Source organism: Pelodiscus sinensis, chromosome 8, assembly GCF_049634645.1.
Source record: "Pelodiscus sinensis isolate JC-2024 chromosome 8, ASM4963464v1, whole genome shotgun sequence".
In the NCBI taxonomy this organism is placed as follows: domain Eukaryota; kingdom Metazoa; phylum Chordata; order Testudines; family Trionychidae; genus Pelodiscus; species Pelodiscus sinensis.
Genome location: NC_134718.1, coordinates 39,355,182 through 39,380,316, shown reverse-complemented (window position 1 = coordinate 39,380,316; position 25,135 = coordinate 39,355,182). Strand labels below are relative to the sequence as shown.

The window sequence follows — 25,135 nt, the reverse complement described above, 5'->3', positions numbered from 1 at the left end:
ACCTCATTTGGAAGGTGTGCTACAATTACACTCAACCTGCACAATGGACAGCTAGGAATTTTCAGAACTGGCTGGGGAGCACACATCCCCCAACATACCCATTAGCTCAGAGGTTAGGTTGCTCCTTTAGCATGTGGGAGACCCAGGTTAGACTCCCCACTCTGTCTGATTTGGAGTGGGAACTTGAACCCAGCTTTCCTACCTCAGAAATGAATGCCCTCAATTTCAGAATGGGGGGGAAGAACAGGCCCCTGGATCCCACTCTCCTGCACCTCCCCTGCCCCCCACACACTGTCCTACATCCCAGGTGTATGCCCTAATCAAGGGACTATATTGTCTCAGTTTCTTACACTAATGCTGCTTCTAAGGGGAACCCAGAACACCAAATAACTCAGTCTACACTGCACAGTAGCTCGAAATAGGATACACAATTTGAGCTACGATAAATTGCATATCTTATTTTGAAATAGCTTATTTTGTAATTTGGTGCTGTGTAGACAGTGCCAATTTTCAAAATAACTATTCCAAAACGTCCCTTACTCCTTGTGAAACACTATTGGAATAGTGAGCCCAAAATAACAGACTTGCTGTGAAGACAAGGGACAGCTATTTCAGGATACTCTGGTATCCTGAAATAACATAGCAGTGTAAACATAGCCTCAGTGCTTAGGACATGGAAAACCTAATCCAAATCAGGCAGAACAGGGATTAGAACTGAGGTCTCCGTATCTCAAGTGAACACCCTAACCCCTGGGCTATAATCAGTGGTGGGAGAATGGTACTTACTCTGGTTTCTGCTAGGAAAGACTGCCCATTCTTTAGCACCTAACACCAGCAGAGGGGTCAAGGCTGTGAATCAGAGACACAGATAGGAGCCTCTGGCACCTCAAGGTACTTCTGCTCTGCAGTGAGCCACCTGCAGCTGGTCCATGCCAGATGACTCAGGCCCCTGGGCTTGGGCTGTGGTGCAGAAGTTTGGGCTCTTGCTACAGCCCAGATTCTAGGACTTGGGCTGCAGCCTGAGCCCTAATGTGTCCACTGCTCTTAAACAGCTTCTTAGCCCAAATCCTGCTGGCACAGACGAGCTGCAGGTGTCTACTTGCAATGCAGACCTATTCTGACTGCCTCTGTGCATCTGCACCTGCCTTTTCTTCTGTATTTCACTCCTGGCTATCTCAGGTGGCTCCCAGCTCAGTTTGCTGGCTTCTGAGAATCCCTTTCTTATCGCCTAATTCACCCCCTAGGGAGCCAACTTGGGTCCCTGAATTGCCTTAGGGCAGGGGCCCAGCAGGATAATTTGCTGATGGGCCATGAGACAGTTTTGTTTATACTGAGCATTTCAATAGGCATGGTCCCCGCAGCTCTCAGGGATGTGCTGGCTGCTGTTTCCTGCAACTCTCATTGGCTAGGAACAGTGAACCATGGCCACTGGGAGCTTTGGAGGGCCATGTGTGTGCAGAAGCTCAATGTAAACAAGTGGTCTCTTGTCCGCCAGTGGATTTCCTGAGTGGGCTTCAAGCATGGGCTTCAAGAAGGGACCCAAGGGTGCATGTTGCAAACCTCAGCCTTGCAATGCCTAATAGGAGTGCCAACTGTCCAATCATGCAAACCCAAAGATCCCTGTCCCACCCCTCCTCCAAGGCCTCACCCTCACTCATTTTCACCAGTCTGGAGTGAGGGAGAGGGTATTGGGTGCAGGCTCTGGGCTGGGGCACAGGGTTAGTGTATAGGAGGGGGTGTGGGATGCACACAATGAGGAGGAATTTTAGTGTAAGCTCTAGGTAGGGAAGGGGGTTGGAGTGCAGGAAGAGGTGAAGGGGACAGCAGTTACCTCGAGCAGCTCCCAAAAGCAACTGTGACAGCCCTCTGGCAGTAGCTCCTAGGTCACAAGGGCTAGGGTGCTTTGTGCATGGCCCTTGTCCGCAAGCACCGTCCCTGTGCTTGGGGTGGGGATAGCATGAGGAGATGCCCTCACCCACGAGCTGCAGGGATGGTGCTGGCCGCATCTGGGAGTGGCATGGAGCCAAGAGAGCTTGCCTTAGCTCCACTGCCATGCCAGACTGTTAGTGCCCAAAACCGCCCAGTTTGGCTGAAATAGCCTCCGGGAGATGGAGCATGATTCTAGAAGACTCCCAGTGAAAGCAGGAGAGTTGGCAAACCTAATGCCTAAGCCTCTTGTGAATCGAGACCTTAGACCTTGTAATGCTGAGAAGAGCAATGCTTACATACTTTTACAAATTTGGTCTGTAACAAAATGTATTTTAAACAGTTTTTAGTTATTTATTTGTATTGTATTTATCTCCACGCTCCCATCACTTTAGTGTTTTTTGCTAAGAACAAGCTAAAAAACTTATACTGTCCTCCTCCCCTTCATGGAGAGTGCAGTTTGGATTTAGTGAGACACCTGATAGTTCTACTTCTCATAGAGCTCACTATCAGTCAAACGTGGTCACACCTGCCAAGTGGAGTGAAGCGAAGCATCACCCTTTACAAAATTTTAAAATAGGAAACCAAGTGAAATAAAATAAAATAAAACTGTACAGACAGGCTCACTGGAATGTAAGCCTAGATCAATTCAAAACTCAAGGAAATACTTCAACCTTTTCTCCCCTTCACCTTAGTTGACATTCAGATGCTGTTTTGCAGGTGATCTAGTTTCTGAGATAGCAGACTGGGAGAGAGAGCTAAATATTACTTAGAAAAAAACAGAACTCACTCATTATGTTTTGGTGAGCAAACAATTGCAATAGCCTCTGGTAACATTAGCTGATAAGAACAATGAGTATGAAGATCAACACTGGATAAGAACGCAGTTTGTGTTGGATGCGTCTACAAAAAGAAAGGGAAAGCTCCGCATAGTGAAAGTATTTCTTAGTCAAGGTAAAAAATCCATTCAAGAAGAAACAGGATTTTGTAACACGAGAAAGTGTTAGCATTTCCCCTGGATTCAGTTTTTATTATTTGCTATTAAAACCCAAACTTTTCCCCAGTATAATAAAGCTCTCAGGATAACTTTTGCAACAATGCAAAAACTAAACGCAACAGTGTCATAAGTAAATTCATGAGTGTCTGGTATGTAGGGTGGGGGAAGGTTTCTGCCTTCCCAAACCGCTAGGTATAGCTCTGCCCACACTTCCCCCCACAGTGCCTACTGTAGGTGTTCTGAGGGCAGAATGTCACTGCCCCCAGCACTCGCCCTCCCTCCCCCAGTGCTCCGGGGCTGGCGAGGCTGGATTGGCCCAGGCCACACAGCACAACGCTCCTTGTCTCCTCCCTCCCCAGTGCACCGTGCGGCACAGTCCAGCCCAGCCCAGCCTCTCCAGGCCCAGAGCACTGGGGGAGGGAGGAGGAAGGCCATGCTGTGCCATGCGGTCTAGCCTCCTCCCTCCCCCGGTGTTTGAGAGGGTGGGCTGGGCTTGGTCATGCTGTGCAGTGCGATACGCCTTCCACCAGGGCTGGGAACGCTATGGCGAGCGCGCACCCACTCCCCTCCCTGTGATTGGAAGGGGGAATTGTTGCCCTTCCTCCTGAGGGCAGGAAATGGGCAGGGCTGGAGGTGGACTGGGGGCTTCCTTCTCCCATCCCTCCCTTCACCGACCACCCATAAGTAAATTCCTAACACCAGGTGCATGAAGGCTTACAAAAACAATTTTAAATTCTTATAAATATCAGATTAATGTTCTTATGAAAAGAAACAATGCTAGACTGAAAGGGCATGTGTGAGTATAATAGGATAGCAGGCAGAGAGAAAAGGACTTAAGTTATTTGTTCAAAATCCCTTAAAATGGGATCATATGCCAATATTTCAAATAGAAAGTAAAAATTAGAACATAATTAAAAGTAATTTTCATTAGAAGGTAAAAAGTGTGAAAATGAAAGTGTGAAGCAAGTTGAAATTTTACATGGTGTTCACATGGTACACCACTGTCTTTGGTTCTAATGCAAACATACATTGAATAGCAAATTGCCAGAGCAGAGTGGCCACAGTAATCAGTTTTCCTGCACAATTAACATTTTCAAGATTTACACACACACACACACACACACACACACACACACACACACACACACACACACACACACACACAATATCCAGTGCCAAATCAGGACCAAAAATTGAAATCTTAAAAATGTTTAAGAATGGAAAAAATACCAAAACGATTCAGTCCAGTTCAACTGAAATGTTTTGTTTCGAAATTTCAAATATTTTGTTTCCAATTAACGATTTTTTACACTATAAATTAAACTTGCTAAACAAAAAAATACTTTAAAAGGAAAAAAATCAACTTTTCTTAGAAAAAGTCAAAGTGGGATACTGTATTTCAAAAACTTTGACAAACTTTTATTTAATTTTTTAAATTAAAGGTCCTTAGAGGTTCAGGTCCTTGACCCTCTAAAGAAGTCAGGAATTACTTCACCGTTTATTATTTTAGTCATTAATGTACTAAGTATTAGAAGTTAACTTTTTAGGTGATTTACTCATTTCCACAGATATGTATGTTTTGTGTTTCATTTTAGAATTTTATGGAATACAAGATGAGCCTAATTTGCAATAGAAAAAAAAATCTAAGAGCTATTCTAATAAAACAGAGCCTCAAGCTTCTTTTGCTTGCAGGTTTCTTTTTGTCGTGTTTGCTATCATTAAAAAATTCTTCTTCACCACTGATTTACAAAGAAAACTCTGTAATGCACTCAGTCAAGCCCTCTACTTTTTAATATTTATATCACAACTTTTCCTTCTCACCATGCCTGGAATAAACTCACAATGCTCAAAACTACTTGATCCAAACTCTACAGTTCGATAATCTCCAAGTAATGGTTTTAGAAATGTCTCATACAGATGGACCAAATGCTGCATTCAACTATATCTTGTATATATTAGGATTTTAAATTCTCATGTGTTATTGTAACAGCTGAATGAATTCCATATAAACTCAACAGAGATGTCCTAGTGGACTTCCTGAAATCTCCGGCTCTTTTCCTTTCTGAGAATACATGTCAGACATGTATACCTCGTTCAATACCATTTACATAAGACAGAATTTTGGGCCAAATTCTGCCAACAGACAGACAGCCTCTGTTGTCTTAAATAGAATTTGAACAGGAAAAATTGGGCCTACTGTATCAATGAAACACTTTACAGCTTCCTAGAAACAAAAAACAGCTTGTATGTCAAATCAGGCCACAGCAGAAAGACTGAGAGAGAAAATTAGTTTAGATCATGCAAATTACTTCCTTTCACTGGAGTTTCCAGTGCTGGCTTTATATAGCCTATGTAGCCAATACAGAGAAGTCAAGATCCATAAGGCATACATACATGGATCCAACCCAAAGTGAGAAGATCGTGTTGATCCTGAACGCTGAATAATTCTTCCACATTCTCCATGTCACAGTAATCTGGCCCTGCAGACTGCTTTGGCACTATCACATGAGTAATAGTAAATTCATTATGCGTCTGTAAAACACATGGTAAGAAAATGACTTGAATTGAGGGTATTAGAATTAATAAATGCTGAACATGAATCTTGAGGAAGAAAACCGGTCAGATCTTCAGCTGCTGTAAATTGCAGTAGCTTTACTGAGTTCAATTAAACTATGCCAGTTTACACCAGCTAAGAATCTGGCCAGTATTTCATCACATCAGTATTCAGAAAAGCAACAAACATATATGAAATGTGTATGCACAGAAAAATGGTAAAAGGAGAGATGATGTCTGTTAAGAATGGAAGCAAGAACATTAAAAATATGATTCCTTTCTTTGAAACACAACATGCTTCCCTGTTTTATTGTTCTTGGCTTTTATCTGTCTCTAAAGCACTTGGATATCTACTTAGAAATACTCTGTACAGTACTTGCATGTCTATGGATCAGCTTCAGTGGTGCAGTCGCCCTTGCTCTGGCAACAACCTGATAATTAAGTACTGCTGCAAAATTAGCTAATTGACCACTAAGCATTATTTAGCATATAGGTAAAAACAAAGAGCAGTGATTTTTGTTTTATTTGCTGAAAGTGGTGGATTTTTTTGTAGAATTTGATGACACCCGACAATAGCTTCTAATATGTTTAAAATCCAGTTTTCTTATAACTAAGCCTCATATTGTTTGATGAATTCCTGGGAATGTTCTTGAAAAATCCTGTAATAGAGTTTAATTGTACAGCTTCATAACAGCACATGACCTCAATAACTATGGAAATTAAGATCAAATAGGTTTGTAACAATGCAAACGGCTCACCACAATTCAATAACATAGTTAAACAGATATTACACATAGACGGCTTGTCTACACTACTGCTTAAGTCAATGTAAGTTCCATCACTCAGAGGTATAAAAAAAGCCACTCATCTGAGCAACACTCTTTCCGCCTCTTGTTGAGGTGAAGTAATTCTGCCAATGCGAGAGCATATGTCTTCACCGGATGAACTATAGTTGCATCAGTGGAGCTGTACTGCTGTAGCATGGTAGTGTAGACTAGCTCTTACACTTCAGATCTGCTTTTGCTTTGATATCAGTTCCTTACAGAAAAAACAGTACTATCCAAAGTGCCTTCCCCATACAAATGTGATCATATAACTGTACCAGTTTTCCACAGAGAATTCCACATGTCTCTATTCCTCTTACTGTATTTGCCTCAGCTAGCAGCAGAAATTTGTGACAAAGATCTGTGGGTAAAACTACACCTCGGAGTGCTTCGGCCACTTGATCTAATAAACAAGGAGAGAGAGCATTTATAATCTAGTCTTTGGTGTGACATTTTCTAATCTAAGAGGTTTAGACAGTTACAGATCAACTGAACTGACTTACACCTAGGCAGTGCCATACTTGCCAAAAAGAATTTTTTAATCGGAACAAGGGGGCTGCACCCCCTGTTCACTATGCCTGCCAACCTCTTTCTCGGTCGGGCAGGTCCCAGGGCTGAGGCTGCCCTGGCTCTTTCCCCAGCTGCTGGGAAAGGTCCAAGGCCATCCTGGCTCTTTCTCCCCCTTCGGGAGGGGCCGAGGCCATCCCAGCCCCAGTTTTCTCCCACCCTCTAGAGATCAATGCTTTCCCGGCCCTTGTCCCCCCTCCCCCCAACGGTCTCAGCCATTGGCTCCCCTAGTGTCAGCCCCCAGGGAGAGTCCGAGGCTGCCCCGGCTCTTCCCCCTTCCCCCCACCCACACTCCAAGAGGCTGAGGCTCCCCCTGCCCTTCCCCCCTGCCCCTGGGAGGGGTCAGGGCAAAGCCGCACTGGGCTGAAGCCATGTCGGGCCCTTCTATATTATATGCTATGTTAAGAGAAGTAGAGAGAATTACAGTCCAAATGGCACTTACTCTGAACAGTGCTTAAAGTGGCTGCTGGCTTTAATGCCTGGTTTACTGAAAGAGACTGTCTAGCAGAAACAGAGGCATCATTCTTACTGGCTTTGTCAGAAAAAGTGGTGGATAAGGAGCTATTCTGATGCATAGAAATGCAAGATAGCACACTCCCATCAACCATATTCTCTTTAATTTTCAGATCTCGGGCTAGTTCTTGCTTCTTAAGTTGATCTTCAAAGAACTGAAACTGCTCTGTTTCAAGCTGCTGTTGTCGCATCTGTGCAATTCTCTTCTTTTCGGCTTCTATCAATCTCTGCTGCTCCAGTTTCCTTAGGAATTCAGCTTTACACTTGTTCTGCAAAGTATGTAAATTAAAGGGTAAAATCCTTTAGACAGTACTAAAAAAGTCACAAAATGGTGAGGGGAAAGCTACCAAATGGATTAACCAGTTATCATTGGACAATAACGATACTGTCTGGAACACATTAGCCACATTGCCCAATACAATTGTGTCCATTAAAGTGCTCTAAAATAATGAACACAACACATGAGACAGAAGACCGAAATCTTCCATTCTGCACGCCTCTTCACACATTATGCATTTACCTCACTACTGATAATATATGCCCCTAACCCAATTATAATTTGGTAGAGATAATTGCAGTCTAAAAACAAATATATATTTTTTTAATTCGGAAGCACAAAAAGCCTTTATAAAAGGACACATATCTTCAGGTGGATTTCACAATAAAGTTCCCTCTATGGCATTTTCTCCTGCCTTTTTCCTTTCTTCACTCACTTTAAGTTCCCTTGCACTGCTTCCAAAAACCTAGGGTATGTCTATACTTAAACTGCTGCACAGGCACTGCAATGACAGGAAGGGTGTTCTCCCATCACTATACTTAATCCACCTCCCCATGAGACGGTTGCTACACCAATGGAGGAATTCTTCCGTTGACTAGTACTGCCTATACCAGGTGATAGGTCTTCAAAGCTACGCCTGTCAGGCATGCGGAGCAGTGCCAATGTAAGTTTTCCATGTAGATGAAACTCTTAACCTTGCATTTTTCCACACTGCTTGTTGTTCTGACTCGGTCACAAAGGTCTTCACTGTGTTCTCATCTCCCTCCAGATGCCCAACCCCAACTGCTATTCCACAAACTGCAGGGAACCTTCAGGTTCCAACATTCCTTCCCCACTTCTGTTAAAGGGACAGCAACACAAATTTTCAAATGTAAAATATGGATACTTCATCAATGACTAACATCGAAAACTAAATAAAACCTCAGAAACAAATTATAAATGGGAACATGGGTTCTTGTTCCAAACTGTAAGAGACATACTGCAGGAGAAAGAACAGCATTCCTTACGTCCTCTACCTCTTTCCACTGCACGTTTTTAAACTACAAATGCTACGCTCAGTGACTCCATTAGACACTGAGGGTATATCTACACTACAAAGTTAATTCGAACTAACGGATGTTAGTTCGAATTAACTTTCATAGGCGCTACACTAGCGCTCCGCTAGTTCGAATTTAAATCGAACTAGCAGAGCGCTTAGTTCGAACTAGGAAAACCTCATTTTACGAGGATTAAGCCTAGTTTGAACTAGCTAGTTCGAATTAAGGGGTGTGTAGCCCCTTAATTCGAACTAGTGGGAGGCTAGCCCTCCCCAGGTTTCCCTGGTGGCCACTCTGGCCAACACCAGGGAAACTCATCTGCCCCCCTTCCGGCTCCGGACCTCTTAAAGGGGCACGGGCTGGCTACGGTGCCCGTGCCAGGTGCAAGCCTGCCAGCACCCAGACAGCAGACCCTGCACCTGGCATGGATCGAGCCACCCACCCGATGCCCCCCAGCCCTCCCCCTCTTCCCGGGACCAGGCTGGCGGCTCCCGGGAGCTCGCCCAGGACCGCAAGAGGCGGGCACCCGCCTGGGCTAGTGCAGACATCGTGGACCTCGTCCACGATCTCCGCACTAGGCACAGGAAAGTGGCCGTCTAGGGCAGGAGAGCTGCCAGCCTGGCCACCCAGGAGCAGGTGTGCAAGAGAATCAAGGTGGTCCACTGAGACCCCTGACCCTGAGCCCTGAGCTTACTGGGTCAGACCAAAGGTCCATCTAGCCCAGTAGCCTGTCTGCCGACAGCGGCCAACCCTAGGGACCCTGGAGGGGATGGACCGAAGACAGTGACCAAGCCATTTGTCTCGTGCCATCCATCTTCAGCCTTCCACAAACTTTGGGCAGGGACACCACTCCTACCCCCTGGCTAATACCACTCCATGGACCCAACCTCCATGACTTTATCTCACTTCTCTGTAAACTCTGTTCTAGTTCTAGCCTTCACAGCCTCCTGCAGCAAGGAGTTCCACAGGTTGACTCTTTGCTTTGTGAAGAACAACTTTCTGTTACTAGTTTGAAGCCTGCTACCCATTCCTTTCCTTTGGTGTCCTCTAGTCCTTCTTTATGGGAACTAATGAAGAACTTTTCTGAATGCACCCTCTCTACCCAACTCCTGCTTTTAGAGACCTCTATCCTGTCCCCCCTCCGTCTCCTCTTTTCTAAGCTGAAAAGTCCCAGTCTCTTTAGCCTCTCTTCATATGGGACCTGTTCCCAACCCCTGATCATTTAGTTGCCCTCCCCTCTCCCAGCCTCTCTCTTCCCCTCTCCCACCTCCTTTTCCCAGTCTCCCCCAGTTTTGTTCAATAAAGACAGATTCCATTTTGGAAGACACGTTATCTTTATTTTGTACATCAAGAAGAGGGGCTAGGGAGGGGTAAGTGGAAGGAGGTGAGGGAGGAATGAGGCACGAGCCCCCGATGGGGAGGACTGGGCTGGCTCTGTGGGCTTCTGGGGGTGGAAGCTCTCCTGCAGCCCTCCCAATTGCCCCCTCTCCCCAGATGGCAGCCTGCGGCAAGTGCAGCCGGGCTGATGGCCGAGTGGTGTGATGTGCCCAGTGTGGGTAGTCCGGGCAATCCAAGCCAGGACTGCTTTGCAAGCGGGGCACCCCTGAGAACTATCTGTCCGGGGTGGGGGTCGGGACCCTTTAAGCACAGCCCTCGGCTAGCCTGAGACAGCATCTCCACGCTCTAAGTCCTCCTCTGATGCCCTGCCGGCACTGCTTCCGGCCATCCTTAAGCCCGGTTCAGGGACCACTTAATGTGGACATGCTAGATCGAATTAGCAAAACGCTAATTCAAACTAGTTTTTTAGTCTGGATCCGTTAGTTCGAATTAGCTTAGTTCGAATTAACTAATTCGAACTAAGTTAGTTCAAATTAACGTTGTAGTGTAGACATACCCAGAGGGAGTATGACTTTTGAGCTCTTAAATAGCAATCTAAATACTCCCACATATCCACCAGAACCTAGCCTAACTTTGTAGCTTTCACAATGCCTTGATGCATGTCAGAGTTCAAGTGAATACTAGTTGTCTTGTGGTCTAATTTTTCTTTTTCTTTGGGGAAAAGGGGCCTATTTAAATACTCATTAGTACAGTATCTTACTTTTTCAAATAAAATAGTATTAACCAAACCGTACTAAACTGCAATAGAGGCTTTTTCTGCAGTAGATAAAGACAGACAGTAAGTATTTCTATTATGTAAATACTAAAACACTTACATATTTATTTCTAAATAACCACACATATATACCACTTATTTTTAAATCACTGGTTTATTAGAGATTCAAAAGACCCAATTTCTAATAGTGCCTAAACTATTATGCAATAGTAACATTTTGATTTTTTTGCTCATACAACTGCTTTTTATTTGAATTTTGATTCTATAATACTTATTAAATCAGTTAGTTATAAGTAAACATTAATACGAATAATGTTTTAAAAATTAGATGTGAATTCAGCTAAGACTTACTTTGTCTTGCATATATTCTTGGTATTCCACGTTATATTTCTTTAAAAGATCCTTCTTCAAGTCATCTGTCCTTGGAAATGCGACCTCTTTCAGTTTCTTTTGAGATTTAAGGGGGAGGAGAGGAGAGTTAAAAAAAAATGTAAAACTGCTTTCCTGCCTTCCAAACAAACAAACAAACAACAAACAAACAAACAGTTAGCTGGGAAGGAACACCAGCTGGAATGCAGATTTTCAAAGGCAATCATTTCAAAACAAAAGTTAAACACACTAAATTACAGGCATGTCAAATATATAAGGCCATGTCCACAGTTATAAATTGGCACAATCCATTGAAGCAATGCCAGTTTAAACCAGCTGAGATCTGGACAACAGATTTCTTTTAGGAAAGGAAAGTCACTTTTCCAACCAGACTGATGCCTCAGAGACATAAATGACATATGACAATGGAATTACTGGCTCAGATGACATCTAGTTCTAGGTTTCAAATCAGTTTTGGCCTAGATCCTGCAATGAGTTGTCCAGAAGGAGCCTAGGTCTCCACTCAGATGTAGGGTTCTGCCTATGGAGAGTTTACTGCAGGAAGGGGGAGGGGGGTGTCTTTGATATTGCACATTTTAAGGCCTTAATTAAAGTACTTAAGCATGTACTTAATCCCATTGATTAACATAATTTAAGCATGTGTTTGGGTACACTTCCTGAATCGGGATGAGCTCCTAATTCAAGGCCTAAGGCAGAACAAGAGTTGGAAGTATGGTTGCCAGATGGTTTCAACAAAAATACCAGACTCACTTGACATTACATCACAATCTACATTACATCTTATTTAGAAAATACCGGACATTTATATTTTCTCATTTATATTTTCTCAATTTGTTTCCTGAACAGAAAGCTCAAATACTAGACTGTCCGGTTCAAAACCAGACACCTGGCAACCCTAGTTGGAAGAAAATGATGTGGACCAAGCCTCAAAAGAGACATTATTAAATGTATTGCATTTACAATGATTGACTTCAATCACATGGCACTTTACATTCTTGCTTGGCTTTACTCACATAATTACTCCTACTGAGTTCAATAACTTGTCCCCATAGGTGTGGGGGTGTTTTAAATAACTAACAAAATGGAAAATTTAACAACAGTGTAGCATTTTGCCAGATTAATTTGAGTTTATACAAATCAGTGCACAGGTGCTACTCCATGTCACAGTACACACTTAGACCAGAAAGCAGCTACAGGTTGCACCTCCCTGGTCCAGCACTCTCAGGACCTGACTTGTCCCAGATGAGGGATTTTGCCAGACCAGGAAAAGTCATTTCTGGCTGCCCTGCTGATGGACCCATCCCCTGTCCTGACATCCCCCTGGACTGCTTAGCTCCCCCATCTGTGCTCCCCTCCCATGCTATGTGCCACAACTATCTGATCCTGGAACACCTGTGGCCCTGCCAGACCAGAGAGTCTCAGTTTATAGAGCTGCAACCTGCACTTCCTTCTGGCTTCACTTGGAATGCCCTGTGGAATGGTACCATAAGGTAAAGGGTTTGGCAGAAGAGATAGTTTTCCATATTTCAATGAATATCAACAGACAATTGCCAGTATTTTAAACTGAGGAAGGGATTATTTTAAAAGTTTATCCTTCAATTAAAGCAATGATGAAACCAATATAGTAGCAGAAAAACTGAGAAAAGCATAAAAAGGAAATGGAGTACATATCTTAGTATTAAGGAAAGTAGAAAATACTTTGGCTTATAAGCACACGTTAAACAGATAACATACAGTACGCTAATGATTCCAAATGACTTCTTAATGCTTAGCTTCCACTCAAGTCAATGGCCATTCACTTAAATGGAAGAAAAGATAAGATGCAACATGCTTTAATTTAATGTATTTAAAACATATGTACCCTTTAGATAGAGCTGCTAATTTCCTACTCACACAAAACCAAACACTCGTCTTGTCCCTTCTTTGAGCTTCCACCTCTGCCTTGCCCCTTCTGAGTCCCCGCCCCTGCTCACTATAGCCGCCAACCCTCTTTTGCTTGCTTGCTCGCTCACTCACTTTCACTGGGCTGGCTCAGGTGGTTCAGGTGCACGGTGGGGTGAGGGCTCTGGCTGGGGCCAAAAATGAGTAGTTAAAGGTACATAAGGAGGCTCCAGGCTGGGCAGTGGGTTGGAGGTGCAGGGGGGGTGAAAGCTTTGGCTGTGGGCTCTGGGTTGGGGCTGCGGATGATGGATTTGGATTATAGAAGCAAGCTCCAGGCTGCGATTGAAGGGGTTTGGAGGGCAGAAGGAAGATCTGGAGTAGGGCAGGGCTGGGGCCCATGGGAGCTGCAAAGTTGGTACTTAGGGTGGGGGTAGCATGCCGAGCCCCTGACTACTCCTATGAGTAGGAGTTGGAGGGGGACATCCCGTTGTATCCAGGGGCTGCTTGAGGTAAGCACCACCACCTCCACCTCTGAGGCCCTCTTCCCCTAATTCCCAACCTGACGACCCTACATTTAGAAATATATGTAACTAAGTTTCCAAAAAAACCTACAATATTGGTTCTATTCAGTAATACCAGTTTTCAGGAGTTGCAATTAGTTATCCCAGAAATGATCAAGTGACTAAGCTGAAATGAAACTTTGTTGCTAATGGAGCTAGTTATAGGAACTTAGTATTGTAGGCTGGGTTGGTTCCATGTGCATTTGTTTGTATTGAGAAAAGAGCAGTTTAGTTGGAGAGCAATTTAAGAAATGCCAGGAAAAAGCCGTAGTACCTTCATAATATCCTGTTTTTCTGGTACTGCACATTGCTGATAGTCTCGGTGACTAGGCAACTTTTCTACAAATAAACTAGAAAATTAAACACACATATTTTCCAAAACAGCTTTTATGTTGGGAGGAAAATAAGTTTTGCATATCACAGATGTTCTTGAACACTGCATTCCAATTTGATTTAAAGCCATTTTCTACACTTTCACGGGTTTAAACCATGTCACTGAAGTTCCAGCACTGATTTACATGACACAAATCTTAACCCCCATAATATCATTTTCTGTCGTTGGCTGCACTCTTCCTTGTTCTTTGGTAGCAATGGATAATAAAGGGACTAACTAGAACATGGCAACAGAAATCACCATGCGGGGCACTAGCTAACCTTGTAACAAAATCTTAACAGCATCACCCTTGTCCTTCCATTACTTTTTCATTCTGAACACACTTGTTAGGTCTTGTCTTATTAAGTTCTTCATGCCAGTGAATATTCTTTATTTTGTGTATGTTCATGAACTACTGCAGTGGAAATAATGATAGCCTGGCAAAGGTATAGGAGAGGAAGCTGCCAACAGAGAAAGTCTATAAAGACTTCATGTGAAGTCATGGCATGCCAGATTGACATGCATTACTGCAGCCCACTTTAGACCACACCAGCCTGTGCTGTGAGATGAAACAAATTAATATCTATTGTGCATGTAGTAGGCAAATCAATATCTATTGCACATGTAGGATGCACACTGGATAATTCCATTTCCAGCCATCCATAGCTTTCTTTGAAGTTCACCTTGTAGACTGGAAATTTCCATGCCCAAATCTATTCCCAAAAATTGTATGTGTTTGTTTAAAAAAAATGCAACAATGTCTGAACAATCAGGATACCAGACAGAGTGAGGAAAATGTCCAGTCATCATTATATATTTAATTTTTTTTAAAGCTCTACAGCTAATCTGGCTTCTTAGAAAGTTTAAATCTGATGTAGACTTAGCTTTCAGGAAGTAAGTGAGAGTTCTGGTGAAATCTGTTTTGAATTTGATGGAGTTATGACCTTTTGAAAAAAATCACATGGTAAGCATGCACGGGACCTTTTGAAATGGCTCTTTCATTCAGGAAAAAATTCTGTTTAATCTTTGTGTGGAAGAGGAGTAGAATGAGAGAGTAAAAAGCTCCTCTTTTTTGTGGCCTATTTGATGTCTGAGTAAAATTACCAAATCAATCTAGCCAACAGAATCATTTAGGTAAAAAAAAAAAAAAACCGTACAGATTTCTCCTTACGTTATAAATTTATTATAAAGAACAAAAGCATTTTCCAGGTTTCCTTCCTCTAGATATACAGATGCCATGCGCTCCATCTCCACTCCGGATCTAAAGTAACGACGTGGAGTAATATCTTCACTGATTGTGATGTTACAGGCAAGCTTGCTTAAGGCACGTACTCGCTCCTCTGGGCTCACTGAAACATCCGTGTGGTCAGGCATAGCCACTAGCTTTTCCTGAAAACAAGCAACATATCACAGGTTACATTTCACCTTGGATGGCTGACCCCATTAACACATGACTTTGTTCAAGATACCAAGGGAAATTTAAATTTAAACAAATATAAATCAATCAATAAATAGTCCCAATTGTTAGTAACAACAAAAAGGCTTTATCGTGCTTCTTCAATGGCACTAGAAACAACAAATAAATTATGTTAAAATACATATTTTCTGAAATAAGATAAAGATAAAATTAAATTAATCAGAGTGAAACAAACCAAGGAATAAGCCTGATTTGACAGCTTCCTAGATTTGCCAAGATATGAATTCCCATCAACTGTCCAATTTGTATAGACATTTGCCTATTTTTATAGACATTTAAAGTATTCTCCCTACGCTTGAGCTACACTGGGAACTTACCCAGGCAAAGCTACATCTCCTAAGAAAGGGATGGGCAATAAGTGGTCTTTGTGCTGGATGCAGTCTGCAGGTACAGCCCCTGACCACTCCTGTTGGCTGCAGTTTGCCATTCTTGGCCAATGGGAACTTTGGGAAGCAGGCCAAGCCTGCACCGCAACCCAGAGCTCCCATCTGCCAGGAACAGAGAGCTGCAACCCACAGGAGCTGTGAGTAGTTGTACTTGCGGACACTCAGGTAAATAAAGAGTCTGCTGGCCTGCCAGGGACTAACCCTAGTGAACTGCATGTGCCCCACAGGCCCCTTATTGCTCACTCCTGTTCTGAGGACATGAAAAATCCAGATCCCTGAGAAACTTAGCTATGCCAGCACTACCCCACCTCCCAGTGTAGACAGTACTAGATTAACACAAGAATTCTTTTGTCAACCTAGCTACCGCCTTCAAAGAAGTGGTGTACCTTCAGCAATGGGAGAAGCCCTCCTTTTGATACAGTTGGTCTCTACATTAGAAATGCCACAGCAGTGCTGCGCTGTAGTATTTCAAGTGCAGTCAAGTCCTTACCTTTGGATATAATATTTACTATTGGGTGCAGTCTGATAACAGGAATCAGAAATTGCAGGAAGTTCATTTCAATGTTAACTTTATGGATTAAAGTATTGCATTTACAGCTGAGCAAACTAAAGCTATTTGACAGGACAGGAACAGAAGCCAGCAAGAAAAGCCATGTTTTTAAAAAGGCTTAATGCATTTTCTCTTTCATACTATTACTTAAAATATTCTGATTACTTGAAATTGTTGCTGAGAAACTGCTTCATCTTATTATATTTTAAATGCTTTAGTCTTTCAATTCAGAATGTGTAAATATACACATGCCAGGAGGAAGCGCACAGTTAACTAAAAAAGCAAAGAACCCCCAACAAACCAAACGTATCAAGTATAATATTTTTTTAAATATTTAAATTCCAGGTTGCCACACTCCATAGTAAGAAGCAGCTGGGCAGAGAATAAGGGAGGTAGCAGGGTTATGGTGGCTGGAACCTTGTAAAAAAACCTTGAACCACCAGTCCACACAACAAGCATGAGTGGCATCATACAGTTTGCTGTTTTTTTTAAAGTCAGGGTGCCAAGCATTTAAATATCAAAATGTAATACATACCAACGAACTAACAGTGAAAGGCTGTTCCATGTTGCCGACAGTCTGCAAACCAAGATTACTATTTCTTTCCAATCTCTCCATCTGGAAACAAAGAACAAAATGAAGGGAGAGGGTGCAGAGGGAGAAGGAAGGAAAATTAATGCAGTGTTCAGTGGCTGCAGTAAGTTGCCCCCTGAGTCATGGTTTATTAGTCAAAAAGAAACTTCAGAACACATCCACTGATTGTCACCATGTGCTAATATGAAATAGGATAATGAAGTCATTTTAACTGGAAATATCTTCAAACATCTATGTTCTTGAGCCATGTCAGTTTAAAATCAAACACAACAAAATAAAGTCCAAATGTGTGTTTTAATAAACACGTTACTATAAGTGGCTTCAGAATATAACATTTAATTAAGTAATTTTAAAATAAATTGATTTAACAGTTTGTTAACATGCAATTTAAATGATTAACTAATATCTTTCAAACACCAAGTGAGGGGGAGAGGGAAAGAGTTCAAACCAAAAGTTCAAAGACTAATAACTGCATTTATTTTTCCATCAGTATATACCATGATAAAAGTACAGTGTGAATCTGAGCGCTTTTTTTTTTCCAGCTGAGCACTTTTTTTCCAGCAACTGTCCTAGCTTAAATATGGAAACTACATGTTTAGTAACTAAACATAAAATAAATCTTTCCAGCACCAGCTGAACTGTCTAGAACACTGATTGATTGCAAGTTGACTGCAAGAAGTGATTGGAACTCATAAATTTTACATGCTGATTGATTGCAATTTAACACAACATTTCAGTAAAAGCAAATACTAACAAAAAGTACTGTAAAGACAAATATTTAAAAGTGCTGCGGTCATCAGCAAAAATTGTTTCTGACAAGGAAATGATTCATTAAGTTGTACTTATATAAGAATCTGAAGCTGTTGAGGTGGGTGCTCTAATTCCTAACACTTCAGTGCACCATCTAGAACAGTGTTTCTCAACCTTTTTTATAAAGTACCTCTTTAAAAAAAAAAATTATACGCACCCCCAGTACCTACAGTTTTCAGACACACAAAATTGTTTTCTATCATTGTAACACAATTTGTTTAAATGACTTAATTTTAGCCAGGCGGGTGATAAAATTTTGGGGTATAAAAAGTACAAAAATAATAATACACTGTAAAACTTAAAACAAAAATTCGGTTTTCTCCAAATTTCAGTTGTGTTGATCTAGCTCCCCAGACTTCTCTTGAGTACCCCGAAGGGTACTCGTACCACAATGTTGAGAAACATTGATCTAGAAGACTGGTCTTGAATGTCAAAGGTTGTGTGTGATATAGAAAATGAATATTATAAATATCTAAAGGCCAGATTAGTTCAGCAGAGAAGCCTCAGACTCAGAGGAGTTGCAGCAAAGACTTACTGGGGGCTTCTCTCTCCACAGAGGCTTGTTCGAATCCTGGTAGAAGTCAGAACAGCCCCACTGCTTTTTTTCCCAGTGCTGGAGATATGTTTCTCTCCTTTTTACAAATAAATAATTGGTTATGCTTTCTGCGACTCATTATTCCTGTCTTTGTCTCTTTCTTGTTTTTCTAAAGGCTAATCATATCTAATATTAGGTCATCCTTTAAAATGGTTACGGTCAAACATGGCTAAAGTTAGAATCAACAATTTCATTTCAATTACTAATTGGTCTGTTTTCTCTCTTATTTTGTTTTGTCCTGGATTTACTTGTAAATTCCTTTACTAATCCATTTGTTCCCTTTGACTAGATTTGCCCCCAGCTTCCATCCAGAACACATCACACGATCTGTTGTTGACAGACAAGCCCTAATATACAACCGGATCTGCTCCGATCCCACAGACACAGACAGACACTAACATGATCTTTATCAAGCATTCTTAAAACTTAAAGACCCTCCTGGGAAAGTGAGGAAACAGATTGACAGAGCCAGACAAGCACTCTGAAGTCACCTACTTCAAGACAGATCCAACAAGAAAAATAACAGAACACCACTGGTCATGACCTACAGGCCACAACTTAAACACCTCCAATGCATCATTGACAATCTACAACCTATCCTGGAAAACAGTACCCCTCTCTCACAGACCTTGGGAGACAGGCCAATTATTCCCTACAGACATTCCTTTAACTAGGGATGTTAAAATGTGTTTGAGTAACCGTATAATCACAATTTTTTTTCCTGCTCTACAGAAGGTACAGGCTAGATGAGCATTTCAAAGGAGCTGAAGGAAGCTAGGTGCCCTTCTTCTAAATTTCACTAGGAGTTAGGCACATTAATAATGTAGAGTACTTTGTGAAAATTTAAGTAATGGGACACAAAATCTTGCCTTGATAGATTATTTGAAAATAATCAAAACAGCAACAGGTGCATTCCAACAGTTCAGTCTGCACAGAAGATGGCTATTTATATGTAAACATGGGCTTTTGGAATAAGTGGTCACTATCAGAATGATTCAGCTAGCATAAAGACAGCAACAGCCTGTTTCAGACAAAGATGTGAGAAGCAGATAGACTAAATTGATTTAAACCAAGATCTACTGATACTGTGTTAGGACTGTGGTAAGATCATGTTTGGTAAACAAGAGGCAGGTGGGACCAGAAATTAAGCCTAATTGGTGGACAAAATAATGAGGGCATGAGCTATTCCACCATCACCCCTTCCATGGAACACTACTACCAATACTACACTTCCTTCATGTACACTTTTTTGCACAGCCCATCTCCCCTCCATCTCCGCCCCCTTCCACTATCTGCCACCTGTCCTGTATATCTCAGCTTTACACGTGAACCTGAAATTAACCACATGACACCAGCAGGGTGTGATGAGACAGACCATCCAGTGCTGCTCTGCCAGAGAAGGAACAGTGAAGGAGAGGGACCTGAGAAGACCAATTAACTGGTGCCTCTGCCAAGGAATGCAAACAACAGCTGTTGTGGCCGACCACTTATAGAATCATAGAGCAATAGAACTGGAAGGGACCTCGAGAGATCATCGAGTCCAGTCTCCTGCCCTCAAAACAGGACCCAGTACCGTCTAGATCATCCCTGATAGAACAGAAACTTAAATACCCACCTGGGGAAGTGAGGAAACAGATTGACAGAGCCACACAAGTACCCTGAAGTCACCTACTTCAAGACAGGTCCAACAAGGAAAATAACAGAACACCACTGGTCATGACGTACAGGCTCCAACTTAAACCCATCATTGACAATCTACAACCTATCCTGGAAAACGATACCAGTTTTTGTGTTTGAATATCCAAAAGCTTTTGTCCATGAGCCACGACTGATGGATTTTCTAGTGTGTTTGCCATGGCGCTAAACAGGCTGAAATCTTTGTGTTCCAAAGTGTTTAATCTCGGACAGTAGCCGAGTCTGCTAACACGTTTAGCTCTCTGGGGGTACACTGCCAGTGTTCTGTTAATTTAGAGGGAAGAGAAGTCTGGATGATCCCGCAGGAATCTATTTAGAGAACCTGGTCTCAATGCTGGCTCTGCACACAGTGCTCCTGGTCAGCAGCACACCACCACTGGAACTGACTAGCCGGGTCTCCCTCGAGCTCCAGCAGTCCCTATGACCACCCCCTCCGGAAAGCTGGTGAGCAATACAAGAGAGATTATAGTGGTCAGAGTCATATTCATTTCACCTACTTTCCATGAACCAGAATAGGGACAAAATGCTTCATCCCAATCTCCACTCACATCTATCTTGTCTCCTCCACCTCCTTTGTGCTCATTTGCCATTGCAGAAGCCATTCAGCTGGCAGAGCAGCCATGCTGTGTGGTACAGGTTATGCACAAAGGGGGAGATCCTACATGGACATGACCCAATGTGCAGTGCTGGGTGCACAGGTCTGGTGCTGTTTGTGCAAGCAATTAAAGCTCTCTGTGCTATAATTTACAAACACACAATTCAACCTGACTTCTACAAGGATATGTCCGTGAAATTAAAATAGATTTTCCCATAAAAGCAGCCAAAAGGGTGTAATAAAATAAGCTCTTCCATTACTTACACTTTGATGTTAGTTTTCAATTCTTCAGATTAAGAAAGCTACTGCAGTTCAACTGAGTTCAGAATTTGGTCCAAGATCATCTATTTTACCGGTTTTCTAGGGCTGTCAATTGATGTGCATCAATGCCTGCGATTATCGCAGGGAAGGATCAACGCATTAATTTTTTGAACACGTTCATCGCAGGACTTAATGCTGCACTGCCCCTTTGAAGCACCGCACCGGCGCTTCAAAGGGGCAGCGCATTAGGAGCCTGGAATCAGCTGGTGTTCCCAGCGGACCCCGGACTCCATGTAGTGCTGGACCTTTGAAGCACCTGTCCAGTGCTTCAAAGGGGCAGCGCAACAGGAGCTGGGGATCAGCTGGACATTCCAGCTGATCCCCAACTCTGCGTTGCGCTGACCCTTTGAAGTGCCACTCCAGCGCATCAAGGGGGCTCTGCGTTATGCTATCCCTCTGAAGTGCCCGTCTGGAGCTTCAAAGGGGCAGCGTATTACGAGCCAGGGATCAGCTGGAGTGCTCAGCTGATCCCAGGCTCCGCCTTGCGCTGCCCCTTTGAAGTGCTGCCGTGGCCTTTGCAAAGGGCAGCGCTGCATCGAGTCGAGGTCAGCTGGGGACTTCACCAGGGTGGCCTTTCCAAAGGGAGCTGTACTGAGCCTGGGGTCAAGTGGGGACTCCAGCTGATCCAGGGCTCCCACGATGCTGCCCCTTTGAAATGCTGCGGCAGCATTTCAAAGGGGCAGTGCACGCTATTAATTAGCAATTAAACATGATTAAATTTTTTAATCGCTCGACAGCCCTACTGTTTTCTAATTGCAGATTTCTATAGTTCTGTAACAGATTCACATTTTATATACCACTGCTACCACTGTAAGAATTATTCTTCAACAGAGATATTTCTGCAGTTACAATAAGAAAGGTTTGTTACAGTGTGTCCTAGAGCTCTGATATCCAGCTGCAATACTGCAATTGGCACACAAGTCATCAGCAATCTGAAGAATGACAACATAATTTTTACTCAGCTGCACTGTTTAGCCATGATAGTAAAACTAGATACTCATTAATTACTGATTTTCTTACTTCCACCCAGTGTAATTCACAGGCCTTTCGTTTGCTATATTGGACACTAAAAACAACATATTAAAATTATCTTTATATTCCATGATTCTTCCATACATTCTTAACTTTATGAGGCCTGATTTGTTTCCGTTTTTCATCTGTTTTGTGGTATCTACATGCTCAATTTATAGATTGCTAAACCAAGCTACTAAAAACAATTGCTAACAAAGGCAGATAGATGAAATGGAAAAAAGTTGTTAGAAGTAATGGCTTAATGGGCAAAAGAAAAATTACCACTGCTAAGAGAACAGCAATCCCAGTCATTGTAAAGTGAAATCTGAATTCATTGATAAAAACAGTAGTAACCCTCAGCAACAGAAATACTATCAGAAATGGTGCTACTAGAATCAATGAAGTTAAAATACCACTTGCAAAATTAATCTTCAAACTGTGCGCTGTAGCTCTACTAAGAGGAAAAGGATCTGCATTTTTCAGGGAAAAAATAAAGGGGTAAAGAACAGCATGGAGGGACTGGAACACTTCATAGGCTGCTAGTGACCTGCAGTGCTGGAAGCAGCTTTCCTTGCAGATTTGCTGGTTTCACAATTTCATGGCAATTTCCCCTTCAGGGATAACGCCTTAGCACAGTGTTTCCCAACCTTTTTTCTATAAAGTACCCCTTTAAAAAAATTATAAATACCCCCAGTACCTACAGTTTGATACACAATTTTTCCCCCTACCATTGCAACATATTTTTTTAAACAACTTAGTCATAGCCAGGTGGATGATGAAATTCTGGGGTATAAAAAGTACAAAAAGACTAAAGCACTGTAAAACTTCAAACAAAAATTCCAGTTTCTCCAAATTTCAGTTGTATTGACGTACCCCCAGATGTCTCTCGAGTACCCCTAAGGGGACTCGTACCACTGGTTGAGAAACTGCCTGAGCAGATCAGGTCGTAGTCCATAATTGGGGCTCCTAGATGGTATAGTAATACAAGCAATAATAATAATGATGGTACAATTCTCCAAGTGTGGATTTTGGAACCTTATTTTCCATCTTACAGGATGGGATGATTGCACTTATATTTCTAGTTCATTTTATAATCTTTTCTGGTAATTTAAGATACCAATATAATCATAATATAATCTCTCTTTCTGCCCTACCACCCTACAAATATGATTCAGTTCTGTGATGATCTGGAAGCCTATTTTCACTGCCTCCATCTAAAGGAATATTTCCAACACACCAATGAACAACACACTGACTGTCAAGATCCTCTCCCCTCCCTTCCCCCCCAACTCCACAAGAGGAAGGCCTCTATGTGGACCCTTCCTGACAGACATAACAAGAGTCTTGACTTCTATATTGATTACTTCCACAAACCTGCATGGGATGGCATTGTCAACAAACAACATATAACATTGTGGTCTCCAAACTTTTTAAGCACAAGATCACTTTTGAATTTAAGTGAAATCCAGAATCTACCTCAAACCCAAATACCCTTGTCCCACCACCTTTGTGCCTCTTCTCCAAGACCCTACCTCTGCTCACTCCGTCCTCCCCCCCCCCCCAGACTCCCTCCCTTTCACCAGGCAGGAGCAGAGGGTTGGGGCACAGGCTCTGGTCTTGGGCTAAGGAATTTGGAGCATGAGGGGGCTCTGAGCTTAGCCTGGGGCAGGGAGTTGGGATGCAGGAGGGGGTACAGGGTACAGTTTCTGTAAGGGCATTTGGGTCCAGGGGGCTCAGGGCTAGGACAGGAGCTTGGGGTTCAGGAGGGGCTTTGGATTCAGGAGGAGCTTCATGACTGGGGCACGGTTTCGGAGCTGGCTCAAGCTGGACACTGCTTACCTCAGGTGGCTCCTGTGTGGTGGTGCAGTGGGACTAAGGCAGACCCACCCCTGCCCTGGCCCTGCACCACTCCCAAAAGAAGCCAGCAAACTCCATCCCAAGTCCTGTTGTGCCCCTTCTGTTCTGTGGAGATACTATACAGGGTGAGAGAGGGGGCACTCTGACATCAGCACCCCATCCTCTTCCTTCCCTGCACAGAAAGCAGGAGGCTCCCGGGGAGCAGCAACAAGGCAAAGGGCAGGAGATGCGCAGCAGTGGGGGAAGGGACAGCCAAATTGCTGACACTTGGTAGCCTCTTGGCCAAACCAGTCAGGATCACCCGTCAGAGGCTCCAGCATCTACCAGTAGATCCCAATCTACTAGTTGGTGTCCACTGCTATAACATATAACCTCAGTCCTGCAGAGCGCAATGCTATATCCAGCCTAAAAAACAATTCTAACATTATAATCAAAGATGCTGACAAAGGGGGTGCTGTAGTCATCATGAACAGAACAGATTACAAACAGAAGACTGCCACACAACTCACCAACACCAGATTCTACATGCTTCTCTCTTCTAATCCCACTAAAGAACGCTCCCCCCTCCCAAAAAAACCCCCAAAAACCCTCTAGACCATCTGTTCATGAAACTCCCTGCTACTACTTGGGACCAAATCTATACAAACACCCTCCTACCCCTGGCAATCCCTAATCAGGAGTTTTCTATCTGCTACCTAAGATCCACAAACCTGGAAATCCCAGACATCCCATCATATCAGGCATTGGCACACTTACAGCAGGATTATCCGGTTATGCTGACTCTCTCCTCAGACCTATGCTACCAGCACTCCTAGCTACCTTCAAGACACCACGGACTTCCTGAGGAAAACATCAGTAATCTCCCTGAAAACACTATCCTGGCCACCGTGGATATAGAAGCTCTTTACAGCAACATTCCACATGACAGGCTGTCAGGAACACTATCCCTGATGAGGCCACCGCACACCTGATGACTGAGGTCTGTGACTTTGTCCTCACCCACAACTATTTCCAGTCAGGGGACAATTTGTATCTTCAAGTCCGCAGCATAGCTATGAGCACTCACATGGCCCCACAACATGCCAACATCTTTACGGCTGACCTCAAACAATGTTTCCTCAGCTCTCTCCCTCTAGCACTCTTAGGGTACGTCTAAACTACATGGCTCCGTCGACGGAGCCATGTAGATTTGTTGTTTTGGCAAAGTCAAATGAAGCCGCGATTTAAATGATCGC

At 43.0% G+C, this 25,135-nt stretch overlaps 1 protein-coding gene across 7 annotated transcripts in view; it reads right to left on the bottom strand.

Moving 5' to 3' along the window:
• Nucleotides 1-25,135, bottom strand: part of STAMBPL1 (STAM binding protein like 1) — a 68,536-nt gene that overhangs the window by 5,477 nt on the left and 37,924 nt on the right. For 4 of the 7 annotated variants that reach the window (XM_075935095.1, XM_075935098.1, XM_075935097.1 and 1 more), the window contains exons 2-9: nucleotides 16,960-17,040; nucleotides 15,183-15,400; nucleotides 13,913-13,988; nucleotides 11,159-11,254; nucleotides 7,310-7,649; nucleotides 6,579-6,703; nucleotides 5,318-5,455; nucleotides 2,717-2,829 (exon numbers count right to left, since the gene is read on the bottom strand). In XM_075935095.1, coding sequence (XP_075791210.1) covers nucleotides 2,717-2,829; nucleotides 5,318-5,455; nucleotides 6,579-6,703; nucleotides 7,310-7,649; nucleotides 11,159-11,254; nucleotides 13,913-13,988; nucleotides 15,183-15,400; nucleotides 16,960-17,040 — 1,187 coding nt within the window. The remainder of the gene's footprint in view (nucleotides 1-2,716; nucleotides 2,830-5,317; nucleotides 5,456-6,578; nucleotides 6,704-7,309; nucleotides 7,650-11,158; nucleotides 11,255-13,912; nucleotides 13,989-15,182; nucleotides 15,401-16,959; nucleotides 17,041-25,135) is intronic. The other 3 variants (XR_012905624.1, XM_075935099.1, XM_014572720.3) reach the window with 2 other exon arrangements.